The sequence below is a fragment of the Heptranchias perlo genome, chromosome 13 (assembly GCF_035084215.1).
Source record: "Heptranchias perlo isolate sHepPer1 chromosome 13, sHepPer1.hap1, whole genome shotgun sequence".
NCBI classification, from domain to species: domain Eukaryota; kingdom Metazoa; phylum Chordata; class Chondrichthyes; order Hexanchiformes; family Hexanchidae; genus Heptranchias; species Heptranchias perlo.
The window spans coordinates 39622810-39646462 of record NC_090337.1 but is presented as its reverse complement, the minus strand read 5'-3'; the positions used below and the strand labels follow the sequence as shown (position 1 = coordinate 39646462).

At 41.7% G+C, this 23653-nt stretch overlaps 1 protein-coding gene across 2 annotated transcripts in view; it reads right to left on the bottom strand.

Annotated features, from left to right (window-relative positions):
* zbbx (zinc finger, B-box domain containing) overlaps window positions 1–23653 on the bottom strand; it is a 100283-nt gene that overhangs the window by 30333 nt on the left and 46297 nt on the right. For both annotated transcript variants that reach the window (XM_067995360.1, XM_067995361.1), the window contains exons 13-16: window positions 22011–22090; window positions 19439–19617; window positions 7746–8074; window positions 3887–4049 (exon numbers count right to left, since the gene is read on the bottom strand). In XM_067995360.1, the coding sequence (XP_067851461.1) occupies window positions 3887–4049; window positions 7746–8074; window positions 19439–19617; window positions 22011–22090 (751 nt within the window). The remainder of the gene's footprint in view (window positions 1–3886; window positions 4050–7745; window positions 8075–19438; window positions 19618–22010; window positions 22091–23653) is intronic.

Genomic DNA, 23653 nt, shown 5'->3' with positions numbered 1-23653 from the left:
GTGACTCAACCTTTCTCCCTGGCCCCACATGATCTTGTGCGGAACGTTGCTTGACTGTTGAATCTTAGAAAATTGGTTTGGAAACATTTCATATTCACAATCCATTCTCTGTCTGACTCAAGAATGAATAGTGCTTTTGTGCCAAGCTCATTAAGAAGAAGGAAGCTTAATATTTGTGGAGGCACAATTATCTCCCAATGAATGAATCAGTCCAATCAAGCACTATGCTGTACCTGGAGTAGGTTTTACACTGTGGTTACTGGGAAGAATCCATGGTATTAATGCAAAATTTAAAGCCAGCAGCTGCAGTAAGATGACAACTGGAATTAGGCTGATCGAAATAGGCTGAAGCAGGCTACAACTCAAAACAATGAAAAAACTGCACAAGAACACTGTAGTGTTTGTCAACATTTCAAAAGAAGTCAAATGGAACACCTTTAAAAGAATAATGCTGGATGTGCAGGACTAGTAGATACTCAAAATGAACAAGCATGACCCTAAATGGATTAACAAACAAATTAAAAGTGAAATAAAGAGGAAAAATGACCTCTAGAAATTCTACAGGGAGAAGGGGCTCAATAGGATGACTATAAGGTCACGCAGTAACAAGTTAAAAAGGTGATCAAAGGGGCTAAAAAAGAATCAGAAAAAACTGCAGATGAAAAATCCATATGTTTCAATGCAAAACCTGTACTAATCATTTTGGACTCCAAGGAAATGCTTGCATCAATAAAATTACAAGGTCTAGATTTTGTGCTGCGGTTCTGTTTGGATAGATTGTTGGGGTCAACCGCAGAAGTGCTGATTGGCAAATTCCAGCACTTACACTTGGATGTTGGCCCTGGGCATTTTTGTCCCCCCCCCACCCCCTCCAGTCTAAGGATATAATCTATCAATAATATAATAACATTTTGCATTTGTGCTCATTTCCTGTTGTCATACTTATGCCACGCAGTTGTCCTGCTTATAACTATTAAGCTAAACTGTCCATATTTTGTGTTAAACTTACCTTTCAGTCCACCTAAACGAACCAATCAATAAAATATGCCCTTAACAAATGAAGGCAGGCTTTGAGGGAGCCATGCAGCGACAAATTAATTAAATAAGTATGGCTAGATATCAAATCAGGTAAGCTAGGTAGCGGAAAATTGAGTAAATATGCCCCGAATAAGGGGCATCACGCTTTGAGGAAAGTGGGCCAGCAAGAATGAATGAATTTATTAAACAAGGGCTGAATACATGAAAGCAAGCCTCCCGGGAATAGAGAAGCCACAAATTAGTTAATTAAACAAATGAGGGCCGAAATAAAGGCGATGGACTGTCCACTTTCACATCGCTCTCTCTCCACTCCTCGGAGCTTCCCCCCAGGTCCTGCTCTCTCTCTGGCTCTCCATATCCAAGACCAACACACCCTCCAAAACACCTGGGGGGTGATTTCAAACCCCAAGAATGGGTGGGTTGGGGGCAGATGGGAGTTGAAAATAGTTGTTTTTTGGGTCGCGACCGAAACCCGGCTTTATTTCCGGGTTTAACGTCAGCGTGTAAAAGTACAGGCTTCCCACTGGGAATGCAAAGTCTGAACATTTTGTGGTTGCGACCCAAAAAAATAAATATTTTCAACTCCCACCCGCCCCCAACCCACCTGTTCTTGGGGTTTAAAATCATCCCCCTGTTCACTCACTCACCATCACCACGACATCCACTTCCTTATAAAACAAAATTTCCTCCAACTATCCACCAACAATGAGACAGGAGATCCACTAATTAATATGTTAGAGTCTCATATCTGTTATGCATTTTCTGTTTGACACATTTACTTGCTAGGTTAGAAATTTGTCACGCTTAGGTATTACTTTTAACTGTCAGGTTGGTATACTTATCGTTTACATCTCCTGATGTTGGTGTGCTTCCAAACTTCATATCCAGCTAGCTCTCCTGCCACCAACTGTAAACCCATTCCTGGAGGCTGATAGGGATAGGGGTGAGAGGGAAGAAGCAATGGGAGCTGAAGGGAGTGATGTAATGGGAAGCGAGTGGCAACAGAGCAGCAATGGGTAGAGTATGTAGAGCATGATAGAGTTGTACCAAGGAGAAAGGGTCAGGGACATAGTGGGAAGTGGAGCTGGTTGGAGAGTGGGTGCTGGGAAGGTGAACCAATTGGCAAGGTAATGGGAGCAAAGAAAGCTAGAGAGTGAGGTAGGAGAGGAAGTGAAGGGAGCTGCCAAGGCCTACAAATTCTCAACAGCTCCCTTCCCCACCATTACCTCCGCACTCTAAATGAGAGCGAGAGCGAGAGAAGAAGGTAAAACAGCAACCCAGAAACAGCTAAGAGAGACACTTTATCTGCTGCCTCATCTTGAGCAATGTCACGGAAGATCCACTAGTAGAACTGATTATTTTCCTTAATTTTATTTCTGAACTTTAAAGTGTTATGTATAACAATGATTATAATTTTTGATCTGTTACTGTTTTATGTATTAAGTTACAAGTTACTTTGATAATCTAAAACAATAGGGGCCCATCATTGGGAGCAGACCTAAGGCAAGAAAAAAATCCCCATCAAACTTTTGTAATTAACCTATGTAGAATGTACAATGAGTGAAAAAATACATTCTATTAATTTGTTTATATTTTGTCTCTAAACTGTGAGGCTGAAGTTTAAGAATGATCCAACAGTTCAAATATCGACCAAGCTACAGAAGGAACTTGCATTTACATAGCGCCTTTCATGACATCCCAAAGTGCTTTGCAGCCAATGAAGTATTTTTGAAGTGTAGTCACAGTTGTAAAGTAAGGAATGCGGCAGCCAATTTGTGCACAGCAAGGTCCAACCAACAGCAATGAATTAAATAATCAGATAATCTGGTTGAGGAATAAATATTGGCCAGGACTCCAAGAGAACTCCCTGGCTCTTATTCAAAAAGTGCCATGGGATCTTTTACGGTCCACGCCTCGGTTTAATGTTGGTATCTCCTCACAGTGCAGCACTCCCTCAGTGCTGCACTAAAGTGTCAGCCTAGATTATGTGCTCATGTCTCTGGAGTGGGGCTTGAACCCACGACCAGAGGTGCAAGTGTTACCACAGAGCCAAAGTTGATACTGAAAATAGGGCTGCTTAATGATATGATTAGGGGCTCCTCAGCATTGTTTTCTCATTCAATGGTTTGATGACAGTTTCTGTAAGTGGGTTGCACCTCGTTAAGATCTGAAATCTGTGTCTCATCATTATTTCAAGCCACTAGTGTCTGAGCCGAACTAAATTTCTCAGGTCACTGACTAGACACTTCTAGTTTACTGTCTCCATAGCTAACTATCTAGACTATTGGAAATAAAAGAGTAAAACAGAAAGGAAAACCTGGCAGGGAGAATTGCATATTCCTTACAGAACCTGTCAGATTTTCCTTTCTTTGCTCCAGAAGGGAATTCTGGCGGATTCTGTTACCACATACGATCCTCCCTGCCAGAATTCCCTCTCTACGTCCACCCGTGCAGCGAAGATGAAAATCTACCCCATAAATCCCTGAATAAGATTGCCCATAAGTGCTGAATTACTGAGACTTATGCTCAAGCTCACTTGGAACTAAATTTAGACAGCTGAGACTCTTTCATGTAGGCTCCCGACAATCTTCACAAAGACTTTCTTTCAATCAATCTTGGCTGAGTTCAAAACCATTTTGAAAAGATAGCATTCTGACCAATTGCATCACTGTACTTGTTTTCTACATTTCATGAAGGATTTCAACATACTTAATGCAGAATTGAGAGTCATTACTGAACTCCATTTTACAGTTATAGCTAACCTCAGATGTATTCATTGAAATAACATGCACTTACAGCCAATCTGATGCCTGCCTATCTGAGTTCATATAAATATAGGGTGTCATACCTTTGATCAGTGTTACTGCCATTTCTTTTTTGACATTCATCATTCGTTTTGCAAAGGGTTCTGTGACAATTTGATCAGGATCCAGCTGCAAGGTGAAGAAACCTTCCAGGCCCAGATACTGGCCAGGGTCAATGTTTTGACAATGAGCAATCTCATGCAATTCCTGACAAGATTGAAAAAAAATTGCAAAAATATTAGTGTTACCTTATAGAAATGTAGAAGGTATGGAACAGGAGGCCATCTGGCCCAGCACATCGGTACCAGTGCACGCTCTACAACTAGAGAGATCTACTCTAAGCCTGTTTCCTTGCACTTTACCCTGTAATCACCAATTACTACACAATTCCATTTACTGTTCATGAAACACTGGCCACTTACTCATGATAGTTCTTCATAGGTGTTAAAAATTTCAACATATAAATGCAACAAAAAAAGAGAACACATATTATCTATTGTCAAATGCTTGCCTTATAACGTATTGAATGAATATGTTCCAAAAAAGAACCTGCATTTATAATAAACCTTATTACATGCCTCAGAAATATCCCAGTGTTTCACATGCAACAAATAATTTTGTAGTACAGTGATTGTTTTTATGCATGCAAATCTGAAAGCTATTTTATAAACAACAAAGTTCCACAAACAGCAAAGGATGATTGATCAGTTAATATATTTTTGGTGTCATTCATTGTGGGAAGAAGGTTGGACAGGATAGTGAGAGATTTCCCAGTGATTCTTTGAATCTATGGGATTTTTAACGGCCACATGAACCACCAGTATAAAAAAGAAACCTCGTTTCAAAGTCTCATCAGAAGGATGGCATATCTAACTGTCCACTCCCTCATTACTGCACTGAAATGTCAGTCGAGTTCATGCATCGGAGTGGGGCGTGAGCCCACAACCATCTGACTCGGAGGCAAATTTGCTACTAACCAAGGTATGCTGACACTTGATCATTAATGTTTGTTCACTATTATTTCATGAGTCCACATTCACATAAATGTTTATTTTGTGCTAATTAATTTTTCCACCTAGTTTGGTGTTGCCTAATTTTCAGTTATTACTGTCCAGTTGGTAGAATAATAGAAGCTATGTGATCACAACATTTCACGACTGAGACGTAACTTTAGTAAAATTCTAGTGTTCCAACTCCATTCACAACTCCTTCAATAATGAAATTACCCATGCAAGCCTACAAGCCAGACCTGAACAACATTCAGCCTTGGCTGGTAAGTGGCAGGTAACATTTGTGCCACAAAAGTGCCAAGTAATGACTACCTCGAACAAAAAATGATCCAACCATCTAAGAAAACTAAGAAAAGGAAGAACTTAAGAAAAATGGAACAACAAAATGCCACTTAGCTCATTGAGCCCATTGTTTACAACAGACCTTATATAATTTCCACACTTTAATCTTCTAAGGGTTAAACTTCTGAGATGTAACTGAAATTTCTTCCTGGTCCCTCAAAAGAAAATGCAGAGTACCAATCTAACACTGTAATCTAAATTCTACTCTATGCATTCCACAGATAACACTACAATGTACTCCATAGGACTGGAGCAAGTGTCCTCTATAGTATTTAGGAAACTATCCAATTCTTATACTAATCATTATCCAGGTTCCTTTTCAAAAAAACCTTTTTAATTGGGATTCTGGTCAACACCATTCACTCAATAGATGTAGTCATCAGCAATCTTTGAAGGAAGAGTATCCTTTCCATACCCCAGGCAAAGTAATTATGTAAGTGAGAAAATCAGAAAAACCTTCTGGGAGACTATGGATTTGCTCTACACATGTTTTGACTAGAGTAGGGCATCTCAGTATTAAGATTCAAAGGAGAAATCATCAAGACTCATTTTGTTATGACCACTGATTGGTAGGCGAGAAGCTTTGCTTATGCTGGAACAAAACCTTCAGCAACAGCAGCAATAAAATGACTAATCTAAAACAATTAACTAACAAGTCAACAAAAAGGAAAACAAAGTACATACAATTTTTTTAAAAGATAGCACAACTATGTTGGTGGAGACTGGTAATTGCCTAAAAAGATTAGGAGGTGTCAGTCAATCATTACATAAATTATAAAAACTGTTCTCAGGGGGAGAGAGAGAGAGAGAGAGAGAGAACACAAACACAGGAGACTTATTTGAGTAGGATTTTGAGCACTACTCTGCTAAACTACACATTTTTCTCATGGGAATCTGAATAATAAGTTACTGCATGAATAAGCTGTCTCCTTGCTTGGTGATAGTACAGTAATAGTATAATGCACTCACCCAATCAACCACCAGTATACATAAGATGATAGTCCCATTTGAAAGGAAATCTATTTTTTTTAATATAGAGATTGCTTGTATAATAGCTACCCAATGAAATCAGTATTTCTTCTAACTTATGGAAACAGGGTAAGAAAATAGCACTACATCTTTCTAACCAAATGGAACAGGCATCAATTTAGGCAGTAATTTATGAACAAGCATTGCTCTATCTTTATCCTAGAAAATGTAGATTAGTTGGACTCAAATTACAGCACATTTGACCATTCCTCATGCAGTAGTTCTTCAAATGGAGCTTTCTCCTCTAATCCAATTTCTTTGTTCTTTCCCTGTATGTTTTTATATTCTTTCTTTTCAAAAAGTTAGTCAGTTCCATTTTCAATTATGTTACAAGTTCCACCTTAACAACCACTTGTGGTACAGTATTTCATGTCCTAATAACCCTTTACTCGAACTCCCTGTGCCACCACCCCCACATTATTCTTAGAATAATAATCTCTAGTCTATGCCCCCTTGTTACCAATTCACCAACTAAGATAAACAATCTTTCACTATTTATCCTGACAAAACCTTTGAAAACCTCTTAGTTCAACAGCTTTACCTTCTTTGCTTCAATGAAAAAGGCCTCAATTTTTCAACCCTTCCTTTGTAAATACAGTCTCTCATTGCTGGTATTATTCTAATGAATTTTCACTGTACCATTTCCATAGCTGTATTATGCTTCCTATGAATAGGGTGCCCAGAAATGCATGCATTATTCCAACTTGAGCATCATCAATATCTTGCACAAGTTCAGTAAGTTGGATAATTTTTTATATTCAATAACCTATCCAAAAACCCCATTTTGCTTTTTTATGGCCATTCTATATATAAATCCAGCTTCGAAGCTCTACGTATATGAACTCCTAGAATTCTCTGTTCCCCCACCCTATTAAGATTCTCACCACTTTCAGTGTTCTTTTTCCTAAAATATATACCACAATTTTCTACATTGAACTGCTATCTGAGTGCACATACTGCTAAAGCATCTAAATGCTCCTTCAAAGTTTGTCATGCTTCCTAATTTGGTATCATCAACAAACTTTGATATTATTCCTTTTGTACGTATGCCCAATTGATTTACATAAAATGGAAAAAAAGGTCTCAGCACAGATCCCTGGGGCACAGCACCGACATCCTCTTAATCTGAAAAGCATCCATTTACACCCGCTCTTGCTTTCTGTACTCTTGTCATCTCTCTACCTATGCAGCTAAGTTTACTTCAATATCATGTGGCTTAATTTTCATAACAAGTATCGTATGTGGCACTTATCAACTGCGCTGAATCATTCCTTGAGTTTGTAATAATGAAGTAACAAAGCTACTCCTAATATCTGAGCAGTAATATCATATTAAACAGTCCTTGAGCCTATGAAAAAAATATGGACCAGCCTGGGTGTACAACATCCCCTAGAGATATCAGCACTGTACAGGTTTAGATATTTTAATTTAAAAGCTAGATATAGGAAATTTATGTTAAGGATTAAGGGACAGATTTATTATAGCATAAGTTCTATTAAAACAAGCAGTGTCAAACTCTTACATTAGATGGCTTGGCAGTGAGGCCAACGTTCTTACTGTCTTCTAAACTGTGTATTTGCAGCGTATGGTCAAATTCCTCAGAGATTTTCAAAGAAACTGGGTCTTCAAGCACAACATTTGAAATCCTTTGAGATGGCAATGTGGAAGTAACAGTGTTTGTTCTATCAGCGATTTGGCTTACGAATCCACGTCTCCTGGATGAACTACTGCTACAATCAGGGGAGACTGCATTTAGCCTTCCACCACAATGGTTTTCTTTCATTGTTCCATTCTGAGGCTGAGATGGCTTGCAGTTTGAAACTGAATCTTTCCTGTTTGCTGTTGAGGGATCTGCAAAGTTAGGAGAAAAATATAGTATAATATATAGTATTTTTTTACAAACTAAATTAAAACAGAAGGTAAATTAGTACAGCATCAATTTTCATTATCAAATTATGTTATATACTTAAAAGAATTGAAACAACTTTGCTAACATAACCTGTGCATGAATGACAAATAGCACAGTATCAATTCGGATCCAGGAAAATTATTCACTAAGCAAAAGATTCAAAAACCAGGGGATACAAATTAAAAATTAGAAGCAAGAAAGGCGGTTGGGCATAACTTTTTTTATACATTTAAAGCGTAATAGATTCGTGGAATTGGCTACCAGAGAAGGCTGAAAGGCGGTGCCAAGACTAAGCAGGAAAATGAGCAAGTTGAGGATTATAACAGTTGGCTACTTCACTGACATGGAAACAAAATATCAAGAAAGAAATACATAATCAGCATATGAAAGTATATCTTCATGCACCAAAAGCTGTAGGCAGTATTTGATTATCAATTCTGTTTCTGGAATTCATAAATCCATTGGCCAGGAAAAGTCACAATCATTCCATATTAGCCAACACTAGCATATGTGCAGGTAGTAATAAAGATATATTGTTCCATGTACAGGCATTGATGGAATGCCTGCAGTAAATCATTTGCCCATCTGAAGACCTCCTCCTATGACTATTTCTATGTCTTCTTCAACAATGATTACTTAGTACAGGAAACAGTATTTTAATTGTTTCTTCAGTTCAACTGGGGTGGTGTAAAATGCCCTTGGAAAGCTTAAAGAATAAAATAAATTATATGAACATTTCATACCTCCCAAATGTGTCAATGGTGTAATCTTAATGTTTGAGTGCCAGGTTGACCAGTTTGACCTGATACCACAAATACCCAGATATATTAGAACAATAAGGCTATGATACTGATCTTACAACGTGGAAGATTACTCTGGTATGTCCTAGCAACAAAAAAAACAGGATAAATCTATCCCGGCTAATTACCACCCTGTCAGCTTCCTCCCAATCATCAATAAAGTGCCATCAAGCAACACCGATTTACCAATAATCTGCACACTCAGTTCAGGATGTCGCGGAGCAGCTGCAGGACATTCTGGAGGAGGAGGGTGAACAGCCAGTAGTCGTGGCAGATATCGGTACCAACATCATAGGTAAAAAAAGGGATGAGGTCCTGCAAGGTGAATTTAAGGAGTGCGGAGATAAATTAAAAAGCAGGACTTCAAAGGTAGTGATCGCAGGATTACTACCAGTGCCACCTGCTAGTGGGTATAGGAACAGGAGAATAGACCGGATGACTGTAAGGCTGCAGGGATGGTGTAGGAGGGAGGGATTTAGATACCTGGGACATTGGGACCGGTTCTGGGGAAGGTGGGACCTGTACAAGTGGAACGGGTTACCCCTGAGCAGGAACGGGACAAATGTCCTCGTGGGGGTGTTTGCTAGTGCTGTTGGAGAAGGTTGAAACTAGAGTGGCAGGGGGATGGGAACCTGAGCGGGGAGTCAGAAGGGAGTAAAGTTAAGAGCAGCAAGAGAGGGGAAGACCCAGGGGAAATGTACAATACAAATAGTACAAACAGTTGTTCAAGAACAAGTGAAAGGGAAAAGTGTAGAGCAGCAGAAAGTGTACTTTAGACACTACAGATAAAGTGAAAACTAGAAGGCATAAGGCGATTAACCCAGCATCAAAGCTGAAGGTCAGGCTTGGGTGTGTGGCCCAACTAAGAGTGCTATATACAAATGCACGGAGTATAAGGAATAAATTAGATGAACTACAGGTTCAAGTTCAAATTGGAGGGTATGACATGATAGCTATTACTGAGACATGGCTGCAGGATGGTCAGGATTGGGAACTAAATATACTGGGTTATAAGGTCTACAGGAGAGATAGGGAAAAGGGAAGAGGGGGAGGAGTAGCCTTAATGATTAGGGATGAAGTCACTTCAATGATAAAGGAGGATATAACAAGCGGTAAGCAGCCAACAGAAACCTTATGGGTTGAATTGAGAAATAGGAAAGGATCTAAGACTATAGTGGGAATTGCGTATAGGATCCCTGGCAGCAGTTCTGAGGTGCTAGATTGTATAAATGCAGAGATTAGACAAGCGTGTAACAAAGGCATAGTGGTCTTAATGGGGGTCTTTAACCCTCACATAGATTGGGAAAAGCAGACTAGCAACTGTCAGAAAAGTAGTGAATTTCTTGAGTGTGTCCGGGATAGTTTTCGACAGCAGTATGTCCTAGAGGCAACAAGGGAGCCATCCATACTAGATTTAGTAATGAGTAATAAACCAGATTTAGTTAACGGCTTAACTGTACGTGAACATCTATCCAATAGCGATCATAACATGATCGAGTTCAATGTAGTGTTTGAAAGAGAAAAAGTGAATCAGCTGCTAAGATTCGAGACTTGGGTAAGGCCGACGTAATGGGATGAGACAGAGGGCCCGATATTAGCAGGGCGGCGGGGGATCAACTGGGCGCGTGGGCAGCGGGCGGACTGCACATGCGCAGCATAGGCTGTCAGCTGGAGGAGCCCTATTTAAAGGGGCAGTCCTCCACTGACTGATGCTGCAGAAAATAGGTAAAAGTACAGCATGGAGCAGCCCAAGGGGAAGGCTGCTCCCAGGTTTATTGATGCCTCACTCCAGGTCTTATTGGATGGGGTGAGGAGGAGGGGGAAGACAGAGATCTTCCCCCCCCCACCCCCGGCGGGCGGGAGGAAGCGGCCTGCCTCTGCCACCAAGGCCTGGCTCGAGGTGGCAGAGGAGGTCACCTGCACCATCCCTACACTCCGTCTGCCACAATCACCGCCCCCACCCCACATCTCCTTCTGCACTGCCAACACTCCTGTATCACATCACTCCTCACACCCACTCAAACCTCATCCTCATCTTACCTGCACTTACTCACCTCGCCAGTACTCATCCCACCACTACCACTCAACCCAGTCCTCATACAATCTCATGGCTCCATCTCATACTCACCCTCTCATGCATCTCTTTCACGGTCAGCCTCACTCAACCTGCCATTACCTGTGCTGCAGCCACAGGGCATGCATCACAAACGTGCAGAAGGAAGCGTAAGGCAAACGTGTCATGAGCATGAAGGGGATGCACAAGGGTGTTTGAGGGTTTGCCATGGTTTTTACTTATATTTAATTTCTGATCAACTCACATTACATATTATATTGTCACAACTACTGCCACGTCTTTGCGAATCTTGTCTGGTTTGTGCAATAATGCCCTTTCCTGAGGATCACAATGAAGACCCACAACTGATGCCACCCATTGTGTCACTGCAGAGTGGGTGTAGGTGTATTTGCAGGGCTCTTTTGTGCAGACGACTGAGACACGTCAGCGATGTCCCCGGTGGCACCCTGGAAGGATGCGGAGGAGAAGTTGTTGAGGGCAATGGTGACTTTGACAGCGACAGGTAAGAAGATGGTGCTCGGGCCAGCCGGGAGCAGCTCGGCATGAAGGAGGCTGCAGATGTCCACGACTACATGTCGAGTGACTCTGAGCCTCCGTGTGCACTGCTGCTCAGAGAGGTCCAGGAAGCTGAGCCTCGGTCTGTAGACCCTGTGGCAAGGGTAGTGCCTTCTGCGACGCATCTCTCTCTGCCGTTGCCCTCCCTCCTGCTGTGCAGGTGGATGTGTCACAGCACTGTGTTGTGGGGCTCCTCCTGTCAGAGGTGGACAGCGTGGCCAGCGAGGCTGGTGATGCTGTTCGTCCTCCGAGGAGGTCATGACTGCAGCTACGGCGGCCCCCATCCGGAAGATGTACATCTGAGGGGGTCCGCAAGGTTGGCACATGTGTCTGGACACCGGGGTAAGTATGCAAGTTGGTGAATTTTATTGTTAGGAGGAGGGTGGTGGAGGCCAAACTTTGTCCAAAGTGACAGAGTGGCTTGCTGCAATGAGTGAGGGTCTCCCCCCCACACCTGTCAAATGGACCTTTGCAGCTGCCACAGGCTGATGGCTGCAACACGTCCATTTGAACTGGGAGTGTTTTCCCCAGTACGGGAAACAGTCCCAGTTGTTTGCAAAATCCCACCCCTCCTAAAATATCATGTTAATCAGGTCTGTAAACGACCTGAAGTACCTAAATAAATACTTTAAGTGGCACCCCGCCGGCTTTAATTGCCAGTGAGAGTCCCACATGCGGGGGCTGCGCGCGCATGTCAGCGCATCACTGGGGAACTCGGAAGTGGGCGGGTTGGAGCCGGGCTCCAGACCCGCCCCGGGAACCCCTGATTTTCGCAGCCCCCCCCGCCACAAACGCACCCGATCGGGAGTGCGAAAATCGAGCCCAGAGACTGTCCACAGTAAACTGGGCAAATCTGTTAATGGGTAAAACGACTGATGATCAGTGGGAAATGTTCAAAGAAACATTTAATGTGATACAGAATCGGTTTATACCCCTGAGGGGCAAGAACTCTACTTGCCAAATATAACAGCCATGAACAACTGAAGAGGTAAGGGACAGTATAAGACATAAGGAAAGGGCAGACAAAAAGGCAAAAAATGGCACAGATCCTGGCGAATGGGAAAGATACAAAGATCAACAAAGGGTCACAAAACAGATAGTAAGAGCTACAAAGAGAGAGTATGAAAAGAAACTTGCAAGGGATATAAAAACCAATACAAAGAACTTTTATAGTTACATTAGGAAAAAGAGGGTGGTCAGGAGCAGTGTTGGCCCCTGAAAAACTGAAAGTGGGGATATTGTCATTGACAATGGGGAAATGGCGGACATGTTGAACAATTACTTTGCGTCAGTATTTACAGTAGAAAAAGGAGGATGGCATGCCGGAAATCCCAAGAAAACTAATATTGAATCGGGGATAGGGACTCAATTAAATTAACAGAAGTAAAACATCAGTAATGAAGAAAATAATAGCACTAAACAGTGACAAATCCCCAGGACCAGATGGTTTCCATCCCAAGGTTTTAAAGGAAGTAGGTGAGCACATTGAAAGATTATAGTTAGGGCATCTGCAAAGTTCTCTAGATTCAGGAACTGTCCCTCTTGATTGGAAAATTGCACATGTCACTCCGCTTTTTAAGAAAGGAGAGAGAGGGAAACCAGGGAATTATAGACCAGTTAGCCTAACATCTGTTGTGGAGAAAATGCTGGAGTCTATAATTAAGGATAGGGTGACTGAACACCGAGAAATTTCAGTTAATCAGAGAGAGCCAGCATGGATTTGTGAAAGGTAGGTCGTGCCTGACAAACCTGATTGAATTTTTTGAAGAGGTGACTAAAGTAGTGGACAGGGGAATGTCAATGGATGTTATTTATATGGACTTCCAGAAGCTATTTGATAAGGTCCCACATAAACGACTGTTAGCTAAGATAGAAGCCCATGTAATCGAGGAAAAAGTACAGAATTGGTTAGGAAGTTGGCTGAGCGAAAGGCGACAGAGAGTAGGGATAATGGGTAGGTACTCACATTGGCAGGATGTGACTAGTGGAGTCCCGCAGGGATCTGTCTTGGGGCTTCAATTATTCACAATATTTATTAACGACTTAGATGAAGACATAGAAAGTCTCATATCTAAGTTTGCCGATGACACAAAGATTGGAGGCATTGCAAGCAGTGTAGATGAAAACATAAAATTACAAGGCGATATTGATAGATTAGGTGAATGGGCAAAATTGTGGCAAATGGAATTCTATGTAGACAAATCATAGAATCATAGAAGTTTACAACATGGAAACAGGCCCTTCGGCCCAACATGTCCATGTCGCCCAGTTTATACCACTAAGCTAGTCCCAATTGCCTGCACTTGGCCCATATCCCTCTATACCCATCTTACCCATGTAACTGTCCAAATGCTTTTTAAAAGACAAAATTGTACCCGCCTCTACTACTGCCTCTGGCAGCTCGTTCCAGACACTCACCACCCTTTGAGTGAAAAAATTGCCCCTCTGGACCCTTTTGTATCTCTCCCCTCTCACCTTAAATCTATGCCCCCTCGTTATAGACTCCCCTACCTTTGGGAAAAGATTTTGACTATCTACCTTATCTATGCCCCTCATTATTTTATAGACTTCTATAAGATCACCCCTTAACCTCCTACTCTCCAGGGAAAAAAGTCCCAGTCTATCTAACCTCTCCCTATAAGTCAAACCATCAAGTCCCGGTAGCATCCTAGTAAATCTTTTCTGCACTCTTTCTAGTTTAATAATATCCTTTCTATAGTAGGGTGACCAGAACTGTACACAGTATTCCAAGTGTGGCCTTACTAATGTCTTGTACAACTTCAACAAGACATCCCAACTCCTGTATTCAATGTTCTGACCAATGAAACCAAGCATGCCGAATGCCTTCTTCACCACCCTATCCACCTGTGACTCCACTTTCAAGGAGCTATGAACCTGTACTCCTAGATCTCTTTGTTCTATAACTCTCCCCAACGCCCTACCATTAACGGAGTAGGTCCTGGCCCGATTCGATCCACCAAAATGCATCACCTCACATTTATCTAAATTAAATTCCATCTGCCATTCATCGGCCCACTGGCCCAATTTATCAAGATCCCGTTGCAATCCTAGATAACCTTCTTCACTGTCCACAATGCCACCAATCTTGGTGTCATCTGCAAACTTACTAACCATGCCTCCTAAATTCTCATCCAAATCATTAATATAAATAACAAATAACAGCGGACCCAGCACCAATCCCTGAGGCACACCGCTGGTCACAGGCCTCCAGTCTGAAAAACAACCCTCTGCAACCACCCTCTGTCTTCTGTCGTCAAGCCAATTTTGTATCCAATTGGCTACCTCACCTTGGATCCCGTGAGATTTAACCTTATGTAACAACCTACCATGTGGTACCTTGTCAAAGGCTTTGCTAAAGTCCATGTAGACCACGTCTACTGCACAGCCCTCATCTATCTTCTTGGTTACCCCTTCAAAAAACTCAATCAAATTCGTGAGACATGATTTTCCTCTCACAAAACCATGCTGACTGTTCCTAATCAGTCCCTGCCTCTCCAAATGCCTGTAGATCCTGTCTCTCAGAATACCCTCTAACAACTTACCCACTACAGATGTCAGGCTCACCGGTCTGTAGTTCCCAGGCTTTTCCCTGCTGCCCTTCTTAAACAAAGGCACAACATTTGCTACCCTCCAATCTTCAGGCACCTCACCTGTGAGGTCATCCACTTTGGATCAAAAAAGGATAGAACAGGGTACTTTCTGAATGGTAAAAAGTTAAAAACAGTGGTTGTTCAAAGGGACCTAGGGGTTCAGGTACATAGATCATTGAAGTGTCATGAACAGGTGCAGAAAATAATCAACAAAGCTAATGAATGCTGGCCTTTATATCTAGAGGACTAGAGTACAAGGGGGCAGAAGTTATGCTGCAGCTATACAAAACCTTGGTTAGACCGCACCTGGAGTACTGTGAGCAGTTCTGGGCACCGCACCTTCGGAAGGACATGTTGGCCTTGGAGGGAGTGCAGCGTAGGTTTACTAGAATGACACCCGGACTTCAAGGGTTAAGTTATGAGGAGAGATTACACAAATTGAGGTTGTATTCTCGAGTTTAGAAGGTTAAGGGGTGATCTGATCGAAGTTTATAAGATATTAAGAGGAACAAATAGGGTGGAGAGAGAGAGAAACTATTTCTGCTGGTTGGGGATTTTAGGAGTTGGGGGCACAGTCTAAAAATTATAGCCAAACCTTTCAGGAGTGAGATTAGAAAACATTTCTACACACAAAGGGTGGTAGAAGTTTGGAACTCTCTTCCACAAACGGCAATTGATACCAACTCAATTGCTAAATTTAAATCTGAGATAGATAGCTTTTTAGCAACCAAAAGTATTAAGGGATATGGGCCAAAGGCGGGAGTTAGATCACAGATCAGCCATGATCTTATCGAATGGCGGAGCAGGCACGAGGGGCTGAATAGCCTACTCCTGCTCCTGCTCCTCTGTTCCTAGGTGCCATGAAAACCACTCATATCAGCAGCTCATTACAGTCTTGATCCAAACATGAATGCAAGAACTGTATTCTACAGGAGTGGTGAAAGTAGCAGCCATTGACATCAAGGCAGGATTCAACCAAATAGGACATCAAGATGCCCCAGCAGAACCCTTGACCTTCAAAAGCACCATCACAGAGTACCCCACCATCAACATCTTGGGGTCACCAATGACCAAAAGCTGAACTGGACTCGCCATATCAATGCTGTAGTTACAAGAACAGGGCAAAGGCTGGGTACTCTGTGATGAATGGCTCATCTCCTGACTCCTCAAGCCTTGCCACTATCTACAAGGTTTAAGTCAGGAGGATGATCGGATATTCACTACTCGCCTGGATGGGTGCAGCTGCAACAACACTTGTGCCACTGAGTTCAATATCCACCTCTCCGCCACCGGCTCACTGTAGCTACATTATGTACAAAGAAACTCACCAAAGTTACTTTGACAGCACCTCCCTCCCTGTGACCTTTACCAGTAAGAAGGACAAGAACAGCAATGCTAATTCAACCTCATGTACCTCTAAACCACTGCACTGAGACAATCGCCACAATTAAAGCTCAGACTTCAGCATGTAGCAGCATCAGATGACATGTACTAATTCCAGGATGATGACCAACACTGCACCTGGATCATACACACATCAGACACATTGTAACAATCACCACATTCAATTCAAAAAATGCCACTTCCAGAATCTGTGCTTTTCTTTTTGTTGCCACATTAAATCCCTTGCGCGAAAGAAAGGTAGAGACAGTAAACATGAAGCAATATCCAGTGCATTTTCCATAGCAAGCAGCATTTGGATGTTTAAAGGTGGATTTAATTCGTAGTTTGATTCAAAAGAAAACGTTTCAACGTCGCTGTAAATAGTCTCACATTTTCATAAATGCAACAGTCAGAAAATTCCTAGTTGAATTGATCGTTACAACCTTGAACCTCGGCATTAACTGATCTTAAGCCTTTATTCCGCCTAACGTTCAGAATTTCATTATCTTTCTCGATTTAAATTCACATCAACGCGCATATATTTTAACACCTCATATAAGTACTACCCTTTGATGTTAAAAAACTATTAAAAGAACATTCACGTCTGCAGCTACTGAACAATAACTAAAATTATTTCACCATTTTACCTGAGCTGTAGGTTATGGAAAAAGATGATAAATTCTACAAGTATATTCACTGCTGCTGTGTAGGATGCAAGGTTGGGCGAGTGCGAGAGGTAAGGTGACACCCTTGACACTGAAAACTCCTGTCACGTCACCTACGGGTGTAGCTGGTACTGCGGACAATGATAGTGGGTTTGTCCATGTGGGCAAGGTGACTTATAAAAGTTTTGAATGAAACGTGCACTCCACGTACCAAATTTAATTAATAACACAAAAAGCAGGGCAAATCCAATCCAGCCAATTACCGCCCCATCAGCCTACTCTCAATCATCAGCAAAGTGATGGAAGGTGTCATCGACAGTGCTATCAAGCGGCACTTACTCACCAATAACCTGCTCACCGATGCTCAGTTTGGGTTCCGCCAGGACCACTTGGCTCCAGACCTCATTACAGCCTTGGTCCAAACATGGACAAAAGAGCTGAATTCCAGAGGTGAGGTGAGAGTGACTGCCCTTGACATCAAGGTAGCATTTGACCGAGTGTGGCACCAAGGAGCCCTAGTAAAATTGAAATCAATGGGAATCAGGAGGAAAACTCTCCAATGGCTAGAGTCATACCTAGCACAAAGTAAGATGGTAATGGTTGTTGGAGGCCAATCATCTCAGCCCCAGGACATTGCTGCAGGAGTTCCTCAGGGCAGTGTCCTAGGCCCAACCATCTTCAGTTGCTTCATCAATGACGATCCCTCCATCATATGGTCAGAAATGGGGATATTCAAGTATCAGTGTTCAGTTCCATTCGCTATCCCTCAGATAATGAAGCAGTCCATGCCCGCATGCAGCACGATCTGGACAACATCCAGGCTTGGGCTGGTATGTGGCAAGTAACATTCGTGCCAGACAAGTGCAGGCAATGACCATCTCCAACACGAGAGAGTCTAAACACCTCGCCTTGACATTCAACGGCATTACCATCGCCAAATCCCCCACCATCAACATCCTGGGGGTCACCATTGACCAAAAACTTAACTGGACCAGCCACATAAATACTGTGGCTACAAGAGCAGGTCAGAGGCTGGGTATTCTGCGCCGAGTGACTCACCTCCTGATTCCCCAAAGCCTTTCCACCATCCACAAGACACAACTCATGCATGTGATGGAATACTCTCCACTTGCCTGGATGAGTGCAGCTCCAACACTCAAGAAGCTCAACACCATCCAGGACAAAGCAGCCCGCTTGATTGGCACCCCATCCACCACCCTAAACATTCACTCCCTTCACCACCGGCGCACTGTGGCTGCAGTGTGTACCATCCACAGGATGCACTTCAGCAACTCGCCAAGGCTTCTTCGACAGCACCTCCCAAACCCACAACCTCTACCACCTAGAAGGACAAGAGCAGCAGGCACATGGGAACACCACTACCTGTACGTTCCCCTCCAAGTCACACACCATCCCGACTTGGAAATATATCGCCGTTCCTTCATCGTTGCTGGGTCAAAATCCTGGAACTCCCTTCCTAACAGCACTGTGGGAGAAGCTTCACCACACGGACTGCAGCGGTTCAAGGCGGCGGCTCACCACCACCTTCTCAAGGGCAATTAGGGATGGGCAATAAATGCTGGCCTCACCAGCGACGCCCACATCTCATGAACTGGATTCAGGGGAAAAGGGTGGGAAGAAAGAGTCAGGGGGGGGGAAAGTAGGTATGAGGAGGAATTGGAGAAGAGGGAGCAGCAGAGGAAAATGAAGGGATGAATGGCACTGGGCCAGGGCCCATATCTTCACTGTGGGGGTGGAATGGATGAAGAAGAGTTAAGATGTGAGGGATTTGTTGGGGAGGTGGTGAAGGTCAAGTTTATTCTCAGTGGGCAGGGAAGGCTGAGCGCGGGGGGAATAAAGGTCATGTCTGTCCTCATTGAAGATGATGTGGAGATGCCGGTGATGGACTGGGGTTGACAATTGTAAACAATTTTACAACACCAAGTTATAGTCCAGCAATTTTATTTTAAATTCACAAGCTTTCGGAGATTTTCTCCTTCCTCATTGAAGATGTGCTGGAATGCCAGGTTTGCCTCGACTGCAGGTGGGAGTGGCAGGACCTCTTTGTCCTCAGTGGTGGGACAGAAGGTTAAGCTTTCCCTCAGTGGTGAGGGGGTGCGTATTGGTAATGTTCAAATTTCTGCTACATGGGGGGAGACGGGGATTACTATCCAGATTTCTGATCAGTGGGGGTGGGAGAAAACTAAAAATTCCATACCTCTATGATTCTGCTGCTTTTTCATTAAATCTCTCTTTGTGTCATGAAGGGATAAAAGTTGATTTTCCCTTTCTAAATTCTTTGAAGCTTGATCTGATAAAGTGTTGTTATTTCTTGATATTGTGATGTTACCCTGTTGAAGTGATGAGTTCACTGTGTGAGATAAACTTCCATAAATTCTGGAAAAAAACATAACAGCAATGACTATAATACATATATATAAAATATATTAAAATTCTTATGTCTACATGCTCTTCTAATCAACTTTTTCCACCGGCATTGGTAGGAAAGTGTAATTACAGTGTGAGAAGTTTACATCAGCAGCTTCCATCATAAAGTGGGCACAGGAATTTACAACTGAAATATAAAATATACAGAGTCGTACAACACCAGGTTATAGTCCAACAGCTTTATTTTAAATCACAAGCTTTCGGAGCTTAGCTCTTTCGTCAGGTGAGTGAAGAAGGGTTTCCATAAAAGCATCGCATATATAGTCAGAGAACAATGTCTGGTGACTACAGATAATCTTTCCAACTGTCCGTCATCACCCCTTGACAGAGAGATAATTACAGCAATCAAAGGAGTGGATGGTGTTCAGACAGGTTTAGTCTAGGACACCTTACATTCAAGAATACTGAATACACACGGGGTCAGATAACAAAGACAGACAGACAGACAGAGAGAGAAACCCGAAAGGCAGAGAGAGAGAGAGAGAGAGAGAGAGAGAGAGAGAATGACCCGTTGTATTAAAAACAGATAACTTTTATATAAAAATAGGCACAGAAGAAATTACTTTAAAATGGTGACTGAATTACATTTGCGCACGCTTGGTTCTGACTCCCCGTGTGCAATGCCATCATATTTTATATGTCTCCTTACCAATATAGAGCTAGTTAGAATGGAAGTATTGCTCTTTAGTTCAAATTTACAACCAGCATACACCAAAGAAATACATTTTAGTGTAGCTAAGGTTTTGCACATTTTTTAATTGCATTATAATAATTTAAATCTATAAATTATTTCAGTCTTTAGTAAAATCTAGATTTTCCACTTTTGGCTATTGGTGGGTTTTGAGAGGCTTAAATGAAGTGGGCGGTTTACACCTAATTTTCTAAGGTCAGCTTATCAGCACAACTTCAGGAGTAAGTTTGAACTAGTGGCGAGAGGAGGAAATTGCATACAAATCAATTTTAAAAAAAAGATTGGGACAAATAAAGGGGAATGTTACAATAGGGGAACAAAAATTCTCATGGCTTTTGGAGAGCCTCAAAAGGCATCTCAACTCATTTGCACCCTTTGCCAAAGATGAAGGGGCAGGTGAGCAAGAAGAGACGGGTAAAAATGAAGGCAAATTAAACCAAATATGTTGACATGAGTCTTTGGGCAAGTGGCAGGGCAACTCAGCACTGACCTTGTTTGATGGCTGCTGCAGACAAGATTGCACTGCATGAGGTAGTTGCAAGGAGGGAGTGTTCTCTGTGCCATTCTACTCTATAGTACCAACCTCACAGGTCAACTTTGCAATATGTTTTCAAAGAAATGCAACAAAGTTTCAGGGCACAGTTGACAATTACTGTCATTACATATGCTGGCCCTAGCAGTAGATGGCGAAGTACTGCACCTGCCCATCTGCTGTCCCAGATTCTGAGAAGACAGTTCCCTGTGGTAATTGCCAGTTAGGTGTGTGAGGGTCTGCAGAAATGGTTGATAGCATTTTGGCAGATATGGCTGAATTGCGGTATCCGGACTCTTGATTCACCCTGGGATACTTTCTTTCCTGCAGTACCAATTTCTTGATCATTAAATCACTAGATTTTGAAAATAAGATTATATTTATAATTCCATGTATAACATGCATCTTTATTTTTTTTCTCTCTAAATACTTTTCTATCCAGTACTTTGCAAGTTATATACTTGTTCCATCAGCACAAAAAATGCATTCTGCTACCTTTAACCTACTACAGTGAGTTGAATCCAAGATTAAATATTTCAGGAAATATAAATTATTCATATTTATTTTAATTTTAGCATTACTTATTCAACAAAATATCTTTAATCAGAAACTTTGAATTCTACAAGAAAATTTTAACATAGATTAAGATGGAAACTTGGAAGGAGAGCGCGCAAAAATCGGAATATTCCATAGATTTTTTAAACAAATCTGTTGGACAATAAAAGTTTCAAATAAATTGGCATTAATTATTTTACAATTTAAATTATACCATAGATGTTGCTTACACTGATGTTAAGCTTAATGTCCTTACACCGACAATGACAACTTCCAGGATTTCTATCGTTAACAAACTCGCATCACATAACCTCTAAATGCATCATATAATCAATGATGTGAATGTCAATGGAGAGAGAAAACCTGGTTGCAATACATCAGTATCATGAAAGCTGCTCATAACTCATTTAACCATCCTCTCCTGGTGTTTTCTTTGAACTGCAAACCACAAATCCCCAAGGTTCACCTAGAAATGTATTTATTTATTTTGCAAAATGCTATGTATTCTAAAGTTTCTGTATACTTGTACTAAAGTAATTCACAAATATTGCAGTATTGTATTACCGTGGTCTATTTTCTTGTCCATTGTAATCTGCTTCTTCAACCATGTAATTGGAAGTTCCTTCCATTACTTCATTGGTGGCCTGGTTATAAATACATAATTTGGTTCATTACATGGTTTAATAGTAATTTCATCTACACCTGATTCAGACCGCCATAACATATACCTACACTGTTTTATAGTGCAATAGATCTAAACTTTTGTATTTAGCAAAATATTTCTCAAATTATTACCCCACTTTCTCTGGCCCTCCTTGGATTCTTCATGAATTTTGTCCCTCGCCTAGATCAGGGATGTACATGCTGTGCAATGGAACACTTTTCCTTTGAGTGCTGGCATCAATCACTCCCAGGTCAGGTATTACGTAGTCCAAAGAAGAGTATCTCAACAACGTGTCTTAACCCTAACCTCAGAAAACTATTGGCTACTGAACCAGTGCAACACTTCCATTTTCCATACGAGCCTTAAAATGAGACTGACAAATTAGTACATGTCACCCTACAAAACCCAGGAAAGCTGACAGCCCCAAAAAGCTTGATAACTCAAAAAAAACAACTTACTACTGAAAAACACCCCTAAATAAAGGCCTACGACCAAGGCCACTGCTTGAAGGTGACCGAGATAGTTACATTTCTTTCTATTAAATTAGATGTCAGGTTTTTATTAGACTTTCAGATAACATTTACAATTCAGTTTGTTTTCCTGTGAAAACGGAAACCCATATGTGGAATTTCATTCATTAACTGGATCTGTGAGCAGCAAGAACTACTCACAACAGGCCACCCTGCAGAGTGGCAAAAGAAACAGGTCACAAAAATGCACTGAATATGCTGCACCCAGTGCTTAATGTGCTACTCATGCCAATGTAAAACCATTACTTAAAGTGAGCAAACTTTGGTAAATCTCACCATGAAGTCAACAAAGAGCATTTACAGGTATATTAAAATTCTATACATTTATTAGCTTCTACAAAGTTCCTCTTCACAAAGTTTGAAGGTTCTTAAAACAGTGCTTTTCAGTCATTTTCCTGACATGTGGGAATATGAGAAGTGCAGGGTATCCACAAAGGGTCATATTCCTAAAGTGGGGTCGGGCTGCTGAAATTTTTACTGAATGCTGATATCAAGTATTTAAAAATAGGTGTCCGTTAGAAATTAGGACCAATCAGTAAACTTTTCTGATCTTTAAAGTGTCGCTTTGAGAAGAATCAAATAACATGAACATTAGACACGTGTAGCTGACCTATAAATTATAAGTGTACCACGCTTGTATTGTTATTGGTTTCATTTTTTATAGAATGGCTTTTTTTTGCAAAATGCTCACTTGATAGTACAGTGTAGGATGTTGTTTGCCCCACCTCTCAATCCCTGCACCATGGGAAAATGTTTCCTTTCAGAATAACACTCAAGTACCAAGCCATTAAAAGTTGGCCGTGTACGGCAAGGGAGAGAGGCCCATGCACAAGCTGACTGTTGCCCATACGTGGGTAGGGGGATCTATAGACAGGTTGCAAGTATCCAGGACTAACTGGATTTGGGATGCAACTGCATTATCTTTATATGTTAAAAAGTTAAACAATAACCTCTGGTAAGAGTAAGAGTAAGAATCTCATAATTTAACACCCCTTTCCCAGCTATCAGTCAAA